Source organism: Cherax quadricarinatus, chromosome 17, assembly GCF_038502225.1.
Source record: "Cherax quadricarinatus isolate ZL_2023a chromosome 17, ASM3850222v1, whole genome shotgun sequence".
In the NCBI taxonomy this organism is placed as follows: Eukaryota; Metazoa; Arthropoda; class Malacostraca; order Decapoda; family Parastacidae; genus Cherax; species Cherax quadricarinatus.
Genome location: NC_091308.1, coordinates 29,714,737 through 29,738,861, shown reverse-complemented (window position 1 = coordinate 29,738,861; position 24,125 = coordinate 29,714,737). Strand labels below are relative to the sequence as shown.

At 39.4% G+C, this 24,125-nt stretch overlaps 1 protein-coding gene across 12 annotated transcripts in view; it reads right to left on the bottom strand.

Annotated features, from left to right (window-relative positions):
- The window catches only part of LOC128686323 (protein fantom), a 286,463-nt gene extending 263,717 nt beyond the window's left edge, over window positions 1-22,746 (bottom strand). For 5 of the 12 annotated variants that reach the window (XM_070085926.1, XM_070085938.1, XM_070085928.1 and 2 more), the window contains exons 1-2: window positions 22,409-22,548; window positions 16,853-16,932 (exon numbers count right to left, since the gene is read on the bottom strand). In XM_070085926.1, the coding sequence (XP_069942027.1) occupies window positions 16,853-16,932; window positions 22,409-22,452 (124 nt within the window). In that variant the 5' untranslated portion in view covers window positions 22,453-22,548. Of the gene's footprint in view, window positions 1-16,852; window positions 16,933-21,541; window positions 22,345-22,408 lie in introns of those variants that run through there. The other 7 variants (XM_070085936.1, XM_070085933.1, XM_070085935.1 and 4 more) reach the window with 5 other exon arrangements.
- Between the last annotated feature and the right edge of the window lie 1,379 nt (window positions 22,747-24,125).

Below are 24,125 nucleotides of genomic sequence, written 5' to 3'. Positions count from 1 at the left end.
GGCAATTTCTTCACTAATTAGACAGACAAAACATCATACAGAGTCTCCAAGATATATTTCATGCATAACATGTTGTTTTTCATGCCTGAATACATGTAGACATTTTATTCATTTTTTTTTTTAACACGTTGGCCGTCTCCCACCAAGGCAGGGTGACCCAAAACAAACAAAAACCCAAAAGAGAGAAAAAAATAATTCATTATCAGTCAACACTTTCACCATCACTCATGTATATTCACTGTCTTTGCAGAGGCACCCAGACATCAGTTTAGACAGTCACTCCAAACTGCCAATATCCTAAACCCCTCCTTTAAAGTGCAGGCATTGTACTTCCCATTTCTAGGAGTCAAGTCTGGCTAACCAGTTTCCCTGAATCCCTTCACAAAATATTACCCTGCTCACACTCCAACAGCTTGTCAGGTCCCAAAAACCATTTGTCTCCATTCACTCCTAACATGCTCACACACACTAGTTGAAAATTCAAGCCCCACACTGACAAAACCTCCTTTACCCCCTCCCTCAAACCTTTTCAAGGACAACCCTTACCCCACTTTCCTTCCTCTACAGATTTATATGTTCTCCAAGTCATTCTACTTTGTTCCATTCTCTCTAAATGACCAAACCACCTCAACAACCCCTCTTCAGCCCTCTGACTAATACTTTTAGTAACTACACACCTCCTAATTTCCACACTATGAATCCTCCGCATAATATTTGTACCACATATTTACTTTAGACAGGACATCTCTACTGCCTCCAGCCTCCTCCTTGCTGCAGTATTTACAACCCAAGCTTCACACCCATATTAGAGTGTTGGTACTCACCTAATTGGCCCCACCTCTTCACTGGTCACTTCTAGGTCCTCTCTCTCCCTGCTCCATGAGCTTTATCATACCTTGTCTTAAAACTATGTATGGTTCATGCCTCCATTACATCACTCGCCAGACTATATCACTATACTTTTGTACATTCCCTTCTTTGCTTCAACACACCACTCACCTTTTTCCTTCATCCTTCATAAACCCATCCACTGACAAGTCAACTGCCAAATATCTGAAAATATTCACTTCTTCCATACTCCCTCTCTCCAATGTGATATCCAATATTTCTTTATCTAAATCGTTTGATACCCTCATCACCTTACTCTTATCTATATTAACTTTCAACTTTCTACCTTTACACACCCTCCCAAACTCATCCACTAAACTTTGTAACTTTTCTTTAGAATCTCCCAAAATCACAGTATCATCAGCAAAAAGTAACTGTGTCAACTCCCATTTTGTATTTGATCCCCCATAATATAATGCCACCCTTCTACCCAATACCCTAGCATTTACTTCCTTTACAACCCCATCTATAAATATATTAAACAACCATGGTGACATTACACATCCCTGTCTAAGACCTACTTTTACCAGGAAGTAGTCTCCCTCTCTTCTACACACACTAACCTGAGCCTCATTATCCTCATAAAAACTCTTTACAGCATTTAGTAACTTACTATCTATTCCATATATGTACTTGCAACATCTGCCACATTGCTCCCCTATCCATTCTATCATATGCCTTTTCTAAATCCATAAATGGAATGAAAACTTCCCTACCTTTATCTAAATACTGTTCATATATATACTTCAATGTAAACACTTGATCTACACATCCCCTACCCACTCTAAAGCCTCCTTGCTCATCTGCAATCCTACTCTCTGTCTTACCTCTAATTCTTTCAATAATAACCCTACCATAGAGTTTACCTGGTATATTCAGTAAACTTATTCCCCTATAATTTTTACCATCTCTTTTGTCCCCCTTCCCTTTGTATAAAGGAACTATATATGCTCTCTGCTAATCCCTAGGTACCTTCCCTTCTTTCATACATTTATTAAACAAAAATACCAATCACTCCAACACTACATTTCCCCCTGCTTTTAACATTTCTGTCTTGATCCCATCAGTTCCAGCTGCTTTACCCCCCTTTCATTCTACGTAATGCCTCATGCACGTCTCCCCACACTCACATCCTGCTCTTCTTCACTCCTAAAAGATGTTATACCCCTCTGGCCACATTATATATTTCAAATTAAACATACAGTACTGTATTACAAATGTTAAAAATCTGTTATCATTTCAATATAATGAACATCCCTGATTAGTCTACTATATCTAGGGTTTACTATACCATTTTTACTACTGAACCACTATGAGTATCTGATGTGCAATGTATATATGTATGTGCAAGGGACCAAATCATACATATTGTATATATACATGTAAATTTGTCCAGAATATCTTGCTGCCAATTTTGTCAAGGGTGGGAACCAAAGCACTAGGGGGAGAGAGCACAACTTTATAGTACCCACAGTCAGTGGCCAAACTTCAAACACCTTTTACAGTACAGCAATAAAGGAATGGAACCAACTGCCTGCACATGTCAAAGCCAGTCATAGCAAGAGCCAGTTCAAAAAGAGAGCCAAAAGAAGGTATTAAAAGGACCCCAGTGGAAATAAGTCACTTTGACTTTTTTGAGTTATCCTAGGTTCTCTGCATATATGCTGCTATGAATGATAATCTAGGTAATTGTATTTGTGTATACCTGAATAAACTTACTTACTTAGCTCAACTGTTTGGGCTACCTACCAGCTTCTCAAGCTTAAAAAAAACATGTAAGTACATGGGATACATACTGAATTAATATATTTTATCTCATTATGTAGTAAATGTCTATTGTACCCCATTTTAGCCATGTTTCTGCAACAATTATAAAAGTTAGGTTAGTGTTTTAATGAGTGTAGTGCACTATGCATAATGTTTACTTAGGGATCTGGCACTGTAGCTGAAAGCAGTACTGATTTGTTATTTTTGCTGCTGAAGACACATTTTACATGGCTGGTTGCATAATGCTTGCAGTCTTGACCTGTGGTGAATGTGTTATTGTGGAGGTCAGTAAGGAGAGTCAGCTCAATAACTCACCAAATGGAGGGTTTGAACTTAGGGCAAAACCAGCTATTCAGTAAGTTGTTTACATTCATGTCATTTCACGAGTCATTCATAGCATTACTACTTTCCCTGCATGCCAGTATGTCCATCATTATTCTCACTGAAACCTGGCTAAAGCCTGATACTACAGATGTTTATGCCATTCCTGGTTACACAGCCATACACAACTGTAGGCCAGATCAACAAGGGGGTGGCACAGCTATATACTACTCAGACCAACTAGAATGTATCACTAATATTTGCACAAGGGATGAACATGGGGAATATATAATAGCTAAATTCAAATCCAAATACCTACAAAAACCTCTCACAGTGATAAACATCTACAGAGTACCACAGTCAAACATTAGCCGTTTTAGTGAAAACCTAGGAAGTATGATAACTGATGCACGCATGAACAAAGATCACTTACTACTCTCAGGTGACTTCAATATAAATCTCCTACAAGACCAAGACCCACACGTTACTGAATTCACACACACTATGAGTAACTGCATGTTGCTACCAACAGTAACAAAACCTACAAGAGTTACAGAGACTAGTGTTTCCCTACTAGACCACATCTGGACCAACACCATATCCCCCTTAAGATCAGGCATAATCACAGATAATACCACAGACCATTACCCTACCTTCCTCATAACAAACCTTGGCAAATTACCCCTAGACACTACTAAAGTCACTTTCAGACTTCACAATGAGGCAGCTATCAATAACTTCACAGCAGCAGTGACAAACATTGACTGGCACACTGAGCTAGAAATCTATACAGATATTGACGAATGTATTAATAATTTTCTAAAAAAGACCCAATACCTCTATAAAAAGCACTGCCCTAAAAAAACTAAACAGATGACTGCAAAGAGACTGAACAGGCCCTGGCTAACACCCAGTATCCTCAAATCCATAAATACAAAGCACCAATATGAAAAACAATAAAAAATTGGCCACATAACCAGAGACCAAACAAAACGTTACTCATCAATCTTAACCAGCCTAATAAGAAGGGCTAAAAAATTTTATTATGAGAACAGATTATCCAACTTACGAGGTGACGTAAAAAAGACCTAGAAAACCCTACCAGAAATACTAGGAACAAAAAAGATAACACGAAATAGCGAAATTGAATTAACAAAACCAGATGAACCCCAATTCCCACCTACTGAAACAGCAAACAGACTCAATGATTTCTTCTCCACTATAGGAAAAAACTTTGCCAATAAAATCCCAAGCTCAGATACCCCACCCAATGACTACCTCACTGGCAACTACCCAAACACATTGTTCCTAGCTCCAACTAACCCAACTGAAGTCTCCCTTATAATCAACAAACTAAAAAACAAGACAGGAGATTTAAATACCTTACCTCCCATTATATACAAAAAAGTGTCACAGGTGCTATCACCAATCATTGCAGCACTCTTTAACCCTTTGAGGGTTTTGGTCGTACTAGTACGTTTTACGCATAGGGGTTTTTGACGTACTAGTACTCATAAATTCTAGCGGCCTCAAATCTAGTGGGAGAAAGCTGGTAGGCCTTCATATGAAAGAATGGGTCTATGTGGTCAGTGTGCACAGTCTAAAAAAAATCCTGCAGCACACAGTGCATAATGAGAAAAAAAAAACTTTGACCATTTTTTTTTAATAAATCAGCGACTTTGCAGTGTATTTTCGTATGGTATTTATTGTTGTATTCTAGTTTTCTTGGTCTCATTTTATAGAATGGAAGACATATTACAGAAATTGAGATGATTTTGACTGGTTTTACAATGAAAAGTGCCTTGAAATTGAGCTCAAAGTAGCAGAAATGTTCGATTTTTACCAAACTTCAAAAGTAAACAAATCGTGCCAAGCGTGCAATACACGTCAACTGGTGAGTCTAATATTCTTTTACAAGTGCACCAATAATATTTATACCATTTTTTACACTAATGCAGTAGTCTGCATAACAGTAAATCTTATATTTTTTGTGAGAATAAAAATTCAAAGTGGAAGGCAAAAGAATATAAGAGGGCCCTTGAGACCTGACTAATGACTAGAGGAAATGTCATTTTAGTGCCAGGAATGTCTTTCTTGTTTATTCTGGACCCTATTCGGAAATTGGCATCTTTTGAAATTTGTGTGAAATTGGCAAAATTGCTAAATTCTGACCACTGTACTGGATAGTTGAATTTATAAATGGGTGGTTTCTTGCACCCATTCGATAGAAAAAATGGAGTTCTAGCGAAATATTCATGTTTTTTGTCGACTAGTACAGTGAAATTGGCCGAAAATGGGGCTCAAAGTGGGCAAAATCGCCGATGCGTAAACATCGCCGAGACCGCTAACTTTGCGAGAGCATAATTCCGTAAGTTTTCTATCAAATTTCAAACTTTTGGTGTCTTTATGATCGGGAAAAGATTCTCTATCTTTTCATAAGAGAAAATAATTTTTTTTTTTTTAAATTTGGCCGACCCTGAGAACGAGTTTCGGAGAGGGCCTGTCGACCCTCAAAGGGTTAACAAATCCATTGAATCCTCTACCTTTCCTACAGTTCTCAAAATAGCAAGGGTCACCCCGATCCATAAAGGAGGAGACCACACAGACTTGAATAACTATAGGCCAATATCCAACTTACACCCTCTCTCTAAAATCTTTGAAAAATTAATCCATAAGCGTATCTATTCTTACCTCATCTCCCACAACATACTCAACCCCTGTCAATTTGCTTTCAGGCCTAATAAAAATACTAATGATGCCATTATCCACATGCTAGAACATATTTATACAGCAATAGAGAAAAAAGAAGTCCCACTGGGGATCTTCATTGACTTATGTAAAGCTTTCGATACAGTTGACCACAACTTGCTCCACATAAAATTGTCACACTATGGTATAAGAGGGCACTCCCTCAACTACCTAAAGTCATACCTCAGCAACAGAAGCCAATATGTGTAAACAAATGGGGCAAACTCTTCTGCACAGCCAATTACAGTTGGTGTCCCACAGGGAAGTGTCCTAGGCCCTCTTCTCTTTCTCATATACATAAATAACCTACCAAATGCATCGCAACTACTCAAACCCACACTATTTGCAGATGACACTACATACGTCTACTCTCACCCGAGCCCAGTCATGCTAGCCAATACTGTAAATACCGAATTACAGAAAATATCAACCTGGATGAGGACCAACAAACTTACACTAAACATTGACAAAACCTACTACATTCAGTTTGGTAACAGAGCTACAGATGTGTCTCTAAACATAATGATAAATGGATCACCTATCACAAAACTCACAGAGGGAAAATTCTTAGGAATCCACCTCGATAATAGACTCAAATTTCAAACACATATACAACAAATTTCCAAAAAAATTTCCAAGACCGTAGGCATACTATCGAAGATACGGTACTATGTTCCACAGTCAGCCCTCCTGGCCCTATATCACTCACTTATTTACCCCTATCTCACCTATGGAATTTGTGCATGGGGCTCAACAACAATAAACCATCTCAGACCACTAATCACCCAACAAAAGGCTGCAGTCAGAATGATAACAAATTCCCACTACAGACAACACACTCCACCAATATTCAAAACTCTAAGCCTACTCACAATACAAAACATCCATACTTATTACTGCACCTACTACATACATAGAACACTTAACTCTGACATAAACCCTCCCCTCAAACATCTCCTTACCAACCTTAACAGAACACATGACCATAACACAAGGCACAGATCACTCTTTGATGTTCCTCGTGTCCATCTCACACTATGCAAAAACTCAATGCACATAAAAGGCCCTAAAATCTGGAATTCATTACCTGTGAATATAAAAGAAACACTGTTTATAAATTCAAGTCTCTTCTTAAGAATCACTTACTCACCCACAACTAAATAAATACTGAATAATTGTATCTCATAAATTGTATCTCATATACGTATCTCATTATTGTATCTCATAAATGTCAACCTGTGACCCAATCAAACTTTGTTACTATTTAACTTCATTACCTAACAGAATACTCCATTCTACTGATTACACAGCAACACAGTAAATGACCATATGATCTGTCTTTGTAATACTCATTTGTACTAAATTGTTATCTGTTTTACAATAATTTTTGTACCACTGAATATATCATTGCTTAGTTAATCTTCAGTTAATTTTAAGCCTGCCCATAATGCTCTGCATACAAGGGGCTTTGGCATGCTGCACTTTAAAAATTGTATTCCTTGTACTTCTCTGTATCGTGTTCAAATAAATAAATAAATAAATAAATAAATGGTATAGTAAACCCTTGATATAACAGACTAATTGGGGGTGTCAGTTACGTATATCAAAATGATAACAAATAGTAAAAAAGTGTACTGAAATACATGCCCTGATTTACCATGACCTCAACCTACGATAAAATCGACCTACGATGCTTGCCAGCATAAAAGTCTGACCCCGACCTACGGTGAAAAACTCAACTTACATCATTCGTCCCATACACATCCAGCGTCTGGCTGGCCTGAGCGTGCCTCAGCTGGCCTGTCTTCAGTTAGTGTGCCAATGTTTACAAGCCAGTGCCGTCGCTCCCACGCATACATTCAGATCATTTCGTATTATTCCAGTGTTTTTAGTGCTTGTAAATGCTAAATAAGCCACCTTGGGCCCCAAGAAAGCTTCTAGTGCCAACCCTGTGGTAAAAAGGGTGAAAATTAATATTGAAATGAAGAAAGAGATAACTAATAAGTTTGAAATGGAGTGGGTACCTCTGAGCTGACTAGGCTGTACAACATACCCCAGTCAACCATCGCTACTATCCTGACCAACAAAAAGGTAATCAAGGAAGCTATTGTTGCAAAAGGTGCAAGTATCTTTATGAATAATTATTGGTGTGGATAAACGAAAAACAGATATCAGGAGATAGCATCTCTCAAGCGATCATAGGTGAAAAGGCAAGGCAGTTGCATGACGATTTAATTAAAAAAAATTGCCTGCAACTAGTGGTGATGTGAGTGAATTTAAGGCCAGCAAAGGTTGGTTTGAGAGATTTAAGAATTGTAGTGGCATACATAGTGTGATAAGGCATGGTGAGGCTGCCAGTTCGGACCAAAAAGCAGCTGAAAAATATGTGCAGGAATTCCAGGGATACATAGAGGCTGAAGGATTGAAACCCCAACAAGTGTTTAATTGTGACTAAACAGGCCTGTTTTGGAAGAAAATGCCAAACAGGACCTACATTACATGGGAAAAAGCACTGCCAGGACACAAGCCTATGAAAGATAGGCTAACCTTAATGTTGTGTAGTAATGCTAGTGGTGATTGCAGAGTAAAGCCTCAACTCATGTATCACTCTGAAACTCCCAGAATGTTCAGGAAAACAATGTCATCAAGGCTAATTTGTGTGTGAAGTGGAGGGCAAACAGTAAGGCATGGGTCACTAGGGACTTTTTCTGTGACTAGTTTTACCACTGTGAAAAATTACCTCCTGGAAAATAAATTGGAGCTTAAGTGCCTCCTGGTATTAAACAATGCTCCTGGTCATCCTTCAGACTTGGCAGAGCAAATTTTGGGGGACTTCAGTTTTATCAAAGTCAAGTTCTTGCCTCCTATTACCACTCCTCTCCTCCAGCCCATGGACCAGCAGGTCATTTCAAATTTCAAAAAACTATACACCAAAGCAATGTTTCGAAAGTGCTTTGAAGTAACCTCAGACGCTCGATTGACCCTAAGAGAGTTTTGGAAGGATCACTTTAGCAATGGGTTAGTAACCCCTTCTCCTGTAGACATTTACTAAAAAAGAGAAGAAGAAAAACTTTATAAAACTGGGATGCTTGAATGTGCGTGGATGTAGTGCGGATGACAAGAAACAGATGATTGCTGATGTTATGAATGAAAAGAAGTTGGATGTCCTGGCCCTAAGCGAAACAAAGCTGAAGGGGGTAGGGGAGTTTCGGTGGGGGGAAATAAATGGGATTAAATCTGGAGTATCTGAGAGAGTTAGAGCAAAGGAAGGGGTAGCAGTAATGTTGAAGGATCAGTTATAGAAGGAGAAAAGAGAATATGAATGTGTAAATTCAAGAATTATGTGTATTAAAGTAAAGGTTGGATGCGAGAAGTGGGTCATAATAAGCGTGTATGCACCTGGAGAAAAGAGGAATGCAGAGGAGAGAGAGAGATTTTGGGAGATGTTAAGTGAATGTATAGGAGCCTTTGAACCAAGTGAGAGAGTAATTGTGGTAGGAGACCTGAATGCTAAAGTAGGAGAAACTTTTAGAGAGGGTGTGGTAGGTAAGTTTGGGGTGCCAGGTGTAAATGATAATGGGAGCCCTTTGATTGAACTTTGTATAGAAAGGGGTTTAGTTATAGGTAATACATATTTTAAGAAAAAGAGGATAAATAAGTATACAAGATATGATGTAGGGCAAAATGACAGTAGTTTGTTGGATTATGTATTGCTAGATAAAAGACTGTTGAGTAGACTTCAGGATGTACATGTTTATAGAGGGGCCACAGATATATCAGATCACTTTCTAGTTGTAGCTACACTGAGAGTAAAAGGGAGATTGGATACAAGGAGAATAGAAACATCAGGGAAGAGAGAGGTGAAGGTTTATAAACTAAAAGAGGAGGCAGTTAGGGTAAGATATAAGCAGCTATTGGAGGATAGATGGGCTAATGAGAGCATAGGCAATGGGGTCGAAGAGGTATGGGGTAGGTTTAAAAATGTAGTGTTAGAGTGTTCAGCAGAAGTTTGTGGTTACAGGAAAGTGGGTGTGGGAGGGAAGAGGAGCGATTGGTGGAATGATGATGTAAAGGGAGTAGTAAGGGAGAAAAAGTTAGCATACGAGAAGTTTTTACAAAGTAGAACTGATGCAAGGAGGGAAGAGTATATGGAGAAAAAGAGAGTGGTAAAGCAATGTAAAAAGAGAGCAAATGAGAGAGTGGGTGAGATGTTATCAACAAATTTTGTTGAACATAAGAAAAAGTTTTGGAGTGAGATTAACAAGTTAAGAAAGCCTAGAGAACAAATGGATTTGTCAATTAAAAATAGGAGAGGAGAGTTATTAAATGGAGAGTTAGAGGTATTGGGAAGATGGAGGGAATATTTTGAGGAATTGTTAAATGTTGATGAAGATAGGGAAGCTGTGATTTCGTGTATAGGGCAAGGAGGAATAACATCTTGTAGGAGTGAGGAAGAGCCAGTTGTGAGTGTGGGGGAAGTTCGTGAGGCAGTAGATAAAATGAAAGGGGGTAAAGCAGCCGGGATTGATGGGATAAAGATAGAAATGTTAAAAGCAGTTTTGGAGTGGTTGGTGCAATTATTTAGTAAATGTATGGAAGAGGGTAAGGTACCTAGGGATTGGCAGAGAGCATGCATAGTTCCTTTGTATAAAGGCAAAGGGGATAAAAGAGAGTGCAAAAATTATAGGGGGATAAGTCTGTTGAGTATACCTGGTAAAGTGTATGGTAGAGTTATTATTGAAAGAATTAAGAGTAAGACGGAGAATAGGATAGCAGATGAACAAGGAAGCTTCAGGAAAGGTAGGGGGTGTGTGGACCAGGTGTTTACAGTGAAACATATAAGTGAACAGTATTTAGATAAGGCTAAAGAGGTCTTTGTGGCATTTATGGATTTGGAAAAGGCGTATGACAGGGTGGATAGCGGGGCAATGTGGCAGATGTTGCAGGTGTATGGTGTAGGAGGTAGGTTACTGAAAGCAGTGAAGAGTTTTTACGAGGATAGTGAGGCTCAAGTTAGAGTATGTACGAAAGAGGGAAATTATTTCCCAGTAAAAGTAGGCCTTAGACAAGGATGTGTGATGTCACCGTGGTTGTTTAATATATTTATAGATGGGGTTGAAAGAGAAGTAAATGCGAGGGTCTTGGCAAGAGGCGTGGAGTTAAAAGATAAAGAATCACACATATAGTGGGAGTTGACACAGTTGCTCTTTGCTGATGACACTGTGCTCTTGGGAGATTCTGAAGAGAAGTTGCAGAGATTGGTGGATGAATTTGGTAGGGTGTGCAAAAGAAGAAAATTAAAAGTGAATACAGGAAACAGTAAGGTTATGAGGATAACAAAAAGATTAGGTGATGAAAGATTGGATATCAGATTGGAGGGAGAGAGTATGGAGGAGGTGAATGTATTCAGATATTTGGGAGTGGACGTGTCAGCGGATGGGTCTATGAAAGATGAGGTGAATCATAGAATTGATGAGGGGAAAAGGGTGAGTGGTGCACTTAGGAGTCTGTGGAGACAAAGAACTTTGTCCTTGGAGGCAAAGAGGGGAATGTATGAGAGCAAAGTTTTACCAACGCTCTTATATGGGTGTGAAGCATGGGTGATGAATGTTGCAGCGAGGAGAAGGCTTGAGGCAGTGGAGATGTCATGTCTGAGGGCAATGTGTGGTGTGAATATAATGCAGAGAATTCGTAGTTTGGAAGTTAGGAGGAGGTGCGGGATTACCAAAACTGTTGTCCAGAGGGCTGAGGAAGGGTTGTTGAGGTGGTTCGGACATGTAGAGAGAATGGAGTGAAACAGAATGACTTCAAGAGTGTATCAGTCTGTAGTGGAAGGAAGGCGGGGTAGGGGTCGGCCTAGGAAAGGTTGGAGGGAGAGGGTAAAGGAGGTTTTGTGTGCGAGGGGCTTGGACGTCCAGCAGGCATGCGTGAGCATGTTTGATAGGAGTGAATGGAGACAAATGGTTTTTAACCCTTTGAGGGTCGACAGGCCCTCTCCGAAACTCGTTCTCAGGGTCGGCCAAATTTAAAAAAAAAAAAAATTATTTTCTCTTATGAAAAGATAGAGAATCTTTTCCCGATCATAACGACACCAAAAGTTTGAAATTTGATAGAAAACTTACGGAATTATGCTCTCGCAAAGTTAGCGGTCTCGGCGATGTTTACGGATCGGCGATTTTGCCCACTTTGAGCCCCATTTTCGGCCAATTTCACTGTACTAGTCGACAAAAAACATGAATATTTCGCTAGAACTCCATTTTTTCTATCGAATGGGTGCAAGAAACCACCCATTTATAAATTCAACTATCCAGTACAGTGGTCAGAATTTAGCAATTTTGGCAATTTCACACAAATTTCAAAAGATGCCAATTTCGGAATAGGGTCCAGAATAAACAAGAAAGACATTCCTGGCACTAAAATGACATTTCCTCTAGTCATTAGTCACATCTCAAGGCCCCTCTTATATTCTTTTGCTTTCCACTTTGAATTTTTATTCTCACAAAAAATATAAGATTTACTGTTATGCAGACTACTGCATTAGTGTAAAAAATGGTATAAATATTATTGGTGCACTTGTGAAAGAATATTAGACTCACCAGTTGACGTGTATTGCACGCTTGGCACGATTTGTTTACTTTTGAAGTTTGGTAAAAATCGAACATTTCTGCTACTTTGAGCTCAATTTCAAGGCACCTTTCATTGTAAAACCAGTCAAAATCATCTCAATTTCAGTAATATGTCTTCCATTCTATAAAATGAGACCAAGAAAACTAGAATACAACAATAAATACCATACGAAAATACACTGCAAAGTCGCTGATTTATTAAAAAAAATGGAAAAAGTTTTTTTTTTCTCATTATGCACTGTGTGTTGCAGGATTTTTTTTAGACTGTGCACACTGACCACATAGACCCATTCTTTCATATGAAGGCCTACCAGCTTTCTCCCACTAGATTTGAGGTCGCTAGAATTTATGAGTACTAGTACGTCAAAAACCCCTACGCGTAAGACGTACTAGTACGACGAAAACCCTCAAAGGGTTAATACTTGACGTGCTGTTGGAGTGTGAGCAAAGTAACATTTATGAAGGGGTTCAGGGAAACCGGCAGGCCGGACTTGAGTCCTGGAGATGGGAAGTACAGTGCCTGCACTCTGAAGGAGGGGTGTTAATGTTGCAGTTTAAAAACTGTATTGTAAAGCACCCTTCTGGCAAGACAGTGATGGAGTGAATGATGGTGAAAGTTTTTCTTTTTCGGGCCACCCTGCCTTGGTGGGAATCGGCCAGTGTGATAATAAATAACTTTAGTATCCTCAATTGTGTAAACCTTATAGGTAAGGCTTGGGAGGGAGTGACTAAGAGGACCTTGAACTCTGCTTGGAGGAAACTGTGGCCAGAATGTGTAGAAGAGAGGGATTTTGAAGGGTCTGGGCTAACCCTGAGGAGCCTATGCCAGTTGTCGAATCTATTGTGGCATTGGGGAAGTCTATGGGGTTGGAGGTTAGTGGGGAGGATGTGGAAGAGTTGGTGGAGGACAACTATGAAGAACTAACCACTGATGAGCTGCAAGAGCATCTGCAACAGCAATAGGCCACAACTGAGGAAATTGCTTCAGAGGAGGGGAGAGAGAAATTGAGGAAGTTGCCTTCTTCAAAGATTAAGGAAATGTGTGCAAAGTGGGTTGAACTGCAAACCTTTATGGAAGAAAATCACCCTGACAGCTATTGCAAGCCGTGCTGGTGACTTTTACAATGACAATGTTGTGAACCACTTTAGGAAAATCTTTAAGGAACGTGAGATACCGAGCTCTATGGACAGATTTTTGGTGCAACAGAGGTCCAGTGACTGTCAAGTTGTTCCCAGTGTCATTAAAAAACAAAGAAGGGAAATAACCCTGGAAAAGGACTTGCTACCTAAAGGCCTTATGGAAAGGGATTCCCCTTCCAAAAATTAACACCTCCATCATCTCCCCTCTTCCCATCCCATCACTCATTTGCAATAAAGGTAAGTGTCATTTATTCTTCATTACACAATATTATATATTGTGCATGAATCCTTCTTTTTGTGTGTAGGAAAATGTATATTTCATGTGGTAAATTTTTTTTTCATACTTTGGGGTGTCTGGAACGGATTGATTTGATTTCCATTATTTCTTATAGGGAAAATTAATTCGACTTACGATAATTTCGTCTTACGATGTGCTCTCAGGAATGGGTTAATATTGTAAGTCGGGGGTCCACTGTACAGTGGTACCTCAAATTTCGAACAGCTCCCAACTCAAACAATTATTTAAGTGTATTTTTGTAAGTGCTTTTGTAAGTGTATTTTTGGGAGTCTGAAACGGACTGATCTAACTCACACTATTCCTTATGGGAACATATTTGTTCGGTAATGGCACTCGAACAGCCTTCCGGAACGAATTATGGCCGAAACTCGAGGTACCACTGTACTCTACTGTAACCTAAGTATACTACTGTACACACATTTTACAGATACACTGCAATCAACACTGAAAATACAAAGTGCAATTTACCCAGTGGATTTTGCCTATAATTTTAAAAGTCCATTATATAGAGAGCTTAAAGGCATTAACAGTATTCATGTACAGGAAGGCCCCGCTTTATGGTGTTTCACTTTACGGCGTTCCGCTAATACGTTCATTTCAAATTATGACCAAAACTCGCTATACGGCTCCCCCCACCTGACTTTCTAATACGGTCACCGCGCCCCACCTTGTTTGTTTACTTTCTTCGTGAGCTCAGTAAGCACTAAGTCTCTCCATTTTGTCTGGAAACTCCAAAATTTCAAATGTTTTTAAAAGTTATTTCATATTTTATATATACTCTGATAATTATACTTATGTATACCTGTACTTAAATAAACTTACATACTGTGCTGGCATGCAGGTACACATTAAAATCAGTAAGAGTGTCTTATGTCTCCAGACTTCATATTAGTAATGATAATAATAATCATCGTCTCATTTAAATGTCGTATATTACGTTAAATACACATTTTCATTAATCCATCTATGATATTTTTTCAAAATTATATAATAAACACGATACATAACATAAAAAGATGATAAATACACCCCACAATAGAATAAATGAACATAAATATGAGATGTGGTAGCAGACGACTTGCACAAGTGACGCCATATTAGAAATGCTAATAATAATAATCACCGAGTTTTATTAAATGTTGTATATTACGTTAATATACACATTTTCATTAATCCATCCATGATATTTTTTTCAAAATTATATAATAAACACGATACATAACATAAAAAGATGATAAATACACCCTACAATAGAATAAATAAACATAAATATGAGATGTGGTAGACAGGTAACTTGTACAAGTGATGCCAAGAATAACATTTTCTCTAATCTAACATAAGAGAAAATGTGTTACTGGGGGTAACTAGAAAATTATTCCTTTCGTATGTATGTAAGTTTATTCAGGTATACACAAATACAGTTACATAGATTATCATACATAACAACATATGTGTAGAGAACCTAGGATAACCCAAAAAAGTCAGAGTGACTTATTTGCATTGCCTTCACTCAGAGCATCATTTCTTCTCAAAATGATGTTACATGAGAATGGGAGTGTTCTTCTTTATTAATTCTACCGTATCAATGTAGAGACAACCTGTACACAATGTAACTTGTACACAAACCAGACGTGTACACTTTGTTTGTTTACAAAACTTACCTTCGCCTGGTTTGTTTACATAACTCTGCGCCTGTCCTCTCTCATGCACTCATTCTTTCTCTCTCTCATTTATTCGTTTTATCTCATTTACTTACTCCTGACCCTACATTAAGACTACAAATATTTTAAGGTAAGTAATGAGTGAACTGTATATACATTTTATCGCTCTGGGATGCTTAAATATCATAGAATATATGTGTGGGTGGGTTGGCCTGGTATGGTAGCCTGGCTGACTACCATACATACCACACTTGATTTTTTACAATAAATACTACTCATCTCACCCTATATTTTAAGGTAAGTAATGAGTGAACTGTATATACATTTTATCGCTCTGGGATGCTTAAATATCATAGAATTGTATGTGTGGGTGGGGTGGCCTGGTATGGTAGCCTGGCTGACTACCATACATACCACACTTGATTTTTTACAATAAATACTACTCATCTCACCCTATATTTTAAGGTAAGTAATGAGTGAACTGTATATACATTTTATCGCTCTGGGATGCTTAAATATCATAGAATTGTATGTGTGGGTGGGGTGGCCTGGTATGGTAGCCTGGCTGACTACCATACATACCACACTTGATTTCTTACAATAAATACTACTTGTCTCACCCTAGATTAAGACTATAAATATTTTAAGGTAAGTAATGAGTGCACTATGTGTGTATTGTACTTGTTTATTGTTTTTTGATGCCTGGTTCTATTGCTAACTTAATATATGTTAGTGTAAACTTGTTATCTAGTGTTTGTATGCATTTGTAAGTGGAAAAAAAGGGTGTTCCACTTTACGGCGGTTTCTGCTTTACGGCGGTAGCCTGGAACCTAACCAGCCGTATAAGTGGGGCCTTCCTGTATAAGTAATAATTAACAATGGTACAATTGTAAGAAAGGTATTAACCCTTAAACTGTCCACACAGATCGACGTTCACATCCGTAGTGCTCCAAAAGTAGATCTATGTTTTTTTTACATATTTTCAAATATAGCAAAAAAAAATGTAGATAAAAGGTTTTTACACGTTTTCAAATGTAAAAAAAAAAGATCTACATTTTTTACATACTTTCAAATGTTGAAAAAACGTAGATCTACGTTTGGACAGTTTAAGGGTTAATAGTAATGAAAATAATGTGAAGTAGTAATGCTAAATGACATTTTATATGAAAATAGTAAGAAATACAATAATATAATGTATGTTACAGAGTAATGCATTTCAACATAACAATAGTTAATATAATGGAACTTCTAAATGTGGTTTACTTGTTAATAATGGCAATAATAAAAAGTAATATTACAATTGTTGTAAGAAGTAATACTAGTAATTTTAAGGAAAGATGATATCTTTCATAAATTCTAGTAAGTTAATACAGAATAAGAGTTTAAGAAAAAAATATACCCACTGTGTTTTGGATGCACAGCATAGCCATCCCGGACAGGAATTTGATCATCACTACCGCTGGCAGACATAGCTGCAGCGTGTCTGAAATATATTTGACAGTACTGTAAAACACATTCTTTCAATGGCCAAGACTTACAAATCAAACTCTGCAACCATAAATAGGTAGGTACACACAGTATTGTATCATTTATGTGCCACAATTATAAAATCCAAATCATGCCATTCCTGTACATACAATATTTAATCATGTTATTCATGCACAAACAAAACATTAAATGATACTGCTAAGCATTTTATTATTAAATGCTTCACTCCTGGAAGCTTTCTTTTTTTAATTTAATACTGTGTAAGGCATGAGAGATCATCAGATCAGCATGCAGTATGTATATAGGGAAAGAGAAGCCAGGTGCACGAGGTGTCAAGGCAATGATGTGTTAGTCAAGTCTTGACGAGTTACCAGTGTCTTGCTGGGGTAAGTCAGTTTATTTAGGTACAGGTACCCATACGTACAGTGATCATACATAGTGTAAATTACCCAGGATAACCCAAAAAAGTCAAAGTATGTTGTTATGTCCAATTCCATTAGCCTCTCCTTGTAGCTCATGCCTCTTAACTAATGAACAAGCCTTGTTACATACTTTTAAACTTTCCCCAGTTCTTAACATGCTTTTTCTGGTGCCAGATGAGCACTGGCAGCAATGGTTATTGGGCTGATGTGGCCCTCTGGCATTATGTTGTACTGGGGGCCAAGCTAATCCCTACATTTTTCTCACTGAATGACATCTGTAGCCTCTGTCCTCCTAGTCTATACCCTAGTTCCAATCTTCCTGCTCCTTCCCAAATCTTCATGACTTTCTATGTGTCAGTAGTACTGTTTACTGTAGTATATCAGTTAAAACCGTTTTCAAGCTTACCAAGTACAACATCAAGTCTTTTCAGGTATGTTTTCATGTCTTCGGACATAACAATCACATCATCTAAGTACACCATTAGTACGTTACTTATGAGGCCTCTAAAGATATTAGGCATGAGCCTCGAGAAGGTGATAGGCAATGAGCGTAAACCGAAGGCCATTCTGAGGAAATAATAATGACCTGCAGGAGTGGAAAATGCAGTTAGCTCTTGGCTGTCCTCATGGAGAGGGACTTGCCAAAACCCTTGTAACAAGTCCAGGGTAGAAAAGACTTTGTTATCTCCGATATTACGTAAAATGTCACCAAGTACAGGAAGTGGGAAGTGACCTGGAATTGTTTTTGCATTTAACTTCCTAAAGTCAATCACTGGATGCCAAGTACCATCCTTCTTAGGAACTAGAATTAAGGGTGCATTCCAGGGTGAATTACTTGGTGCAATAACCACATCATCAAGCATCTTATTGATCAATTCTTCTGCGACACCTTGTGAATGAGGCATTCTGTATGCAGGAACATAAATAGGTCTAGTACCAGGTTCAAGTTGGATACGATGGGACAACAGGTTCATCATACCCAGCTTGCTACCTGGTAAAGCAATGGCTTTACGACATTTGTTCAACAGATGCAACAAACACTTGACCTCATCTGGGAAGTCAGTGGGAGCTAAGTCTTTCTCCTCTACTGGTGGAGTGAATTGATCCAGAGGAGCGGATGGACTCTCCCTGGTTAAAATAGCACTGACCCACTGGTCAGGGGACAACTCATCCTCTACATGAACAGGGTAAGGATAATGAACAAGGTCAACAATAGTGGTATTCATTCTGAGGTGAACACTGTGAACAGAAGTGCTAGCAAGGAAGAAATGGATCTTATTATCTCTTACAACATGTAATGATGGCTCAACAAACCCTTTACCTTGCAAGAATCACTGTCAACTAGGACATTATCACCATCTGGAACATGAGGGACGACAACAGACACTCTAGTAAGTGCACTAGCCGCGACAGAAACGTCTTTCTGCAGACAGCCTGTGACATCAACAAGAGATGGCATTACTAGTTTCAAGTAGATGTTTTCTGACAAGGCATCCCCTGTGGAGGAACTACCACTTGAACTAGTAGTCATTGCAGGGATAGGCACAGCACTCAAGGTTGTCTGAGGTTCCTCTGACACCCGAGGCAACTGTGCACTACCTTGCATGCCTGAAGTTGTAGGTGGAACAGAGACAGGAGTGACAGGATTACCAGTGCCTGATCGCTTGGGTGTGCTACTGGAAAATGCACAGGCTTATAAGGACTTAATCCGAACCTCATACTCTGCAGCAGTATGGCAGATCTCGGATCCAAGCTTGGCAACCCCAAAATGGTAAGATCAAGTCATCAATTTGGGCATTCCATCGGTAAGGATCAAGTACAATGCGTAAGTCTCTCATGGAAGCAAATCCCAGTGGATCACCAGGGAAAGTAATCTGGTCGACAACAAGGAATGAAGCAGTAAAGTCTCTACCTTGGACAGAAAAGGTGAGGGAAGTCTGACCTCGGACACGCAGGCGAAAACTAGTCACACCACTAAGGGAGGACACATGAGTTGGTTCTACAAGGACATGGCATAACTTCTTATCCTTAAACAAACTAGACCTGATAATATTTACTTGTGCACCAGAGTCGATGAACACATGAACGGGCAAATGGAAAATAGATGCTAGTACAGTGGACCATCGACCAGCGATGGCATCGATTAATGATAAATCCGACTAGTGATACATTTTAACGCAAAAATTTTGCCTCGACTAGCGCTAAAAAACTCGACCAACACTATTCATTCCGTCTGAGATGTGTCCACTTTTGGCCAGGTTTACAAGCCAGCCAGCCACCGCGGTCGCTTCCAAGCATACAATCGGAACATTTCATATTATCACAGCCTTTTTAGTGATTGCACCTGCAAAATAAGTCACCATGGGCCCCAAGAAAGCTTCTAGTGCCAACCCTACAGCAAAAAGGGTGAGAATTACTATGGATATGAAGAAAGAGATCATTGCTAAGTATGAAAGTGGAGTGCGTGTGTCTGAGCTTGCCAGGTTGTACACAAAACCCCAATGAACCATCACTACTATTGTGGCCAAGAAAACGGCAATCAAGGAAGCTGTTCTTGCCAAAGGTGCAACTATGTTTTCGAAACTGAGATCGCAAGTGATAGAAGATGTTGAGAGACTGTTATTGGTGTGGATAAACGAAAAACAGATAGCAGGAAATAGCATCTCTCAAGCGATCTTATGTGAAAAGGCTAGGAAGTTGCATGAGGATTTAATTAGAAAAATGCCTGCAACTAGTGGTGATGTGAGTGAATTTAAGGCAAGCAAAGGTTGGTTTGAGAGATTTAAGAATCGTAGTGGCATACATAGTGTGATAAGGCATGGTGAGGCTGCCAGTTTGGACCAAAAAGCAGCTGAAAAATATGTGCAGGAATTCAAGGAGTACATAGACAGTGAAGAATTGAAACCTGAACAAGTGTTTAATTGTGACACTGACAATGTTGTGAAACACTTTAGTAATGTCATAAAGGAACGGGAGGTACATGCCTCTATGGACAGATATGTTGTGCGACAGAGGTCCAGTGACTCTCAAGCTGGTCCTAGTGGCATTAAAAGAAGAAGGGAAGTAACCCCGAAAAAGGACTTGCCACCTCAAGTCCTAATGGAAGGGGATTCCCCTTCTAAACACTAAGAAGATCAACACTCTCCCCTCCTCCCATCCCATCAATCATCACCAGATCTTCAATAAAGGTAAGTGTCATGTAACTGTGCATGTCTTCTTCAGTTTGTGTATTAAAATTAATATTTCATGTGGTAAAAATTTTTTTTTTTAATACTCTGGGGTGTCTTGCACGGATTAATTTGATTTCCATTATTTCTTATGGGGAAAATTAACTTGACTAACGATTATTTCGATTAACAATGAGCTCTCAGGAATGGATTAATATCGCTGGTTGAGGGTCCACTGTACTAAGGGACCTACTGTCACAATGGAATTAATGTGCAAACAAGGAGGATTTTCATCAGAGGTTTGTTCCACTGTATCCCCATAAATATCTTCGTCAAAGACATGTGAAGCAACATCATCAACGAGACTGTCTTCCTCGAGACTACATAAGACATCAAAGGAATTACGAACGGGGATAGAGTATTCATTATCACCTATGGTCACCACTGGATGGTTTGACTTTGGTGCTCGGATTCCCCCGAATTGGAAGAACGAGACTAGATCTGGTTATCCAGAGAACCACGACCTCTATTCCCCCTCCTCGTTCTATGGTAGTAATGGTCATGGAAGGATCTAGAGTACCTAAGGTTGTAGAGAGCATTGCACTCGGATGCATCATGTATGTCCATATATTCTATGGAAGGTACAGTATGGCAAAAAGGATTGAGTCATCATCAGTGCGGCGCTTTTTACTTTGACCACTTGAACAATTCAGTAGTATTGTGTACTGTAGTTTATCAGTTAAAATCGTTACTGTGAGTCACTGCCTTCTGGCTATGATGTCACAAGTCCCCTTTCCTTTTGGACCGCCTTGCCCCAGGCAGTAGTCAGTCAGAGAGTGGGGTTGAAGGAGGAGAGATACTACAAGGTCAGGCTCTGGGTTCTCCTTCAGAATACTTAATATACGCTACCAGTCATCCAAAGTGGTTGTTCACTATATCTAAATCCTCCACCAAACCCCCCATGAAACATGTACTGGGAATGAATTTGAGTGTGTACTCACCTAACTGCACTCACCTAATTGTGGTTGAAGGGGTTGAGACTCAGCTCCTGGCCCCCGCCTCTTCACTGATCGCTACTAGGTCCTCTCTCTCTCTCTCTCTCTCTCTCTCTCTGCTTCCTGAGCTTTGTCATACCTTGTCTTAAAGCTATGTATGGTTCCTGCCTCCATTACATTGCTTGCTAAACTATTCCACTTCCTGACAACTCTCTGGTTGAAGAAATACTTCCTAACATCCCTGTAACTCGTCTGAGTCTTCAGCTTCCAATTGTGGCCCCTTGTTTCTGTGTCCCCTCTCTGGAATATCCTGTCTCTGTCCACTTTGTCTATTCCACGCAGTATTTTGTATGTCGTTATCATGTCTCTCCTGACCCTCCTGTCCTCTAGTGTCATCAGTCCGATTTCCTTCAACCTTCCTTCGTAGGGCATTCCCCTGAGCTCCGGAACTAGCCTTGTTGCAAACCTTTGCACTTTCTCTAATTTCTTGACGTGCTTGACCAGGTGTGGGTTCCAAACTGGTGCTGCATACTCCAGTATGGGTCTGACGTACACATTGTACAGTGTCTTGAACAATTCCTTACTAATGTGTTGAGAGTGCATGTGTGTGAACGTGAGTGTAAGTGTGACAGTGAGTGTGTGAGTGAGAGAATGCAGGAGTACGAGCGTGGAAAGTGTGAGGCCATAATTCATTTTTAAAAATGTCCAATATTAGGTTTTATTATGGACATTTATGTAAATGTAAACTAACGTAACGAAATACCTAGCCTCATCATTTAATATATCACTAATTATGTTTTACGAAATTACTAAATACCTCCAGAATAAAAAAGTATGCATTCTACACCTCCAATGTAAAAATAACAATGTATTGTAGTCTCACATACTTGTAATCGTAATTTAGTTTTCTGCTGCCCGAAATGCCTTGCATATTAAGGGGCTTTCTATAGTTTATTTATATTAATCACCGTAATTGTGTAATATACCGTACCCCAGTATATTACACAATTACCTTACTACGCCAGCGGTAGATTGTTGTTGTTGTTGGGGTTTAGTGGGCCACTGACAGCGCCAGAGGTAGATATTCTTTCTTTCTTCCTTTGTTGAGTTTATGAGAGAGGGAGATATTCGACTGTCTTGTTTTTGTTTGTTTGTTGGGTTTATAAGAGCCACTGACAGCTTACTCAGTATCGAACCCGACTTCCCGATGTTAGAGGAAGATTTGTTGCCCAAAGCTGGACCATGAAAGAAAAAGGAACAAGAGTTCCTTTGTAAAATAGAAACAGGTGGACCCCCCTGCTAAGCCCCGGCAGAGCGGGACGCCCACACCCTTACCTAAGGCCAGTAATCGGCTTTCCACCAAAACCAATAAAGAATTATCTGCAGAATGGAAAAATGGAGTCTGATAAAAGTAATATGCCCGGCGGGCAAAGTACATGAGGACAAGCGTCCTAGAGAGAAGGGGAATATTTGTCACTGATACTCAGAAGAGATTGGACCCTCCACACCTGGAGCAGAAGTCCCCAGCAATAGATAAAGGACTGGGGTACTTTTGTTGTAATGACACCTGCTGTCCCTGTCCCTGTTCACCCATCAGTTTCAAATGGGTACCGGGGCGTTAGTCGACTGGTGTGAGTCGCATCCTGGGACAAAACTGACCTAATTTGCCTGAAATGCTCAGCACAACAAGCGGTTTTCTATATAGTAGTATGTCATCGATGTCATGAAACAGATACATGATCTATGTCATGTAAGCCAACAGCGGCACTTCAGGAATATTATCCCATTCCAAACTGCCATCCCTTCATTTCCCCCCAAACTACTTCTTAAATCACAACCAAAGCTTTGTCTTGAAGCCAAACATGATGTATTGATAACTTAGCTGTATTGATAACTTAGTCAGATTAGATTTTGCCACCGAAGTGGCTAGTTTAATGTGCACCCCTTAAACACTATTCATCAGCTCTCACCAAAGTAATAAAAAAAGCCAAACAACTATACTACTCCAGTAGATTCACAGACACTAGAGGAGATATAAAAAAGACCTGGAAAACACTCTCTCAGATTCTAGGGACCCACAAACTGAGAAAAACCAAGAATATTGTCCTAACTAAACCTAATGAAACACCACTACATCCCACTGACACAGCTAACAAGATAAACGACTTCTTCTCAAACATAGGATCTAATCTCGCCAGTAAAATCCCACATACCAATGCCCATGCCGGGGACTACCTAGATGGAAATTTCCCTAATTCCTTCTATCTTGCACCAACTGAGCCCACGGAAGTCATTGAGATCATAAAGTCACTTAAAAATAACTCGGGGAATCTGTCTCATGTCCCACCATTACTGTACAAGCGAGCGGCCCATGTCCTTTCGCATGCTATTTCATTACTTTTTAACAAGTCAATAGAGACTAGCACCTTCCCGAAACTACTCAAGATGGCAAGGGTTACACCAATACATAAAGGTGGTGACCCTACAGACTTAAATAACTATAGGCCAATATCTAACTTACCATTGCTATCCAAAATCTTTGAGAAACTCGTGCACAGGAGACTGTATTCATTTATAACGGCTCAAAACATACTCAACCCCTGC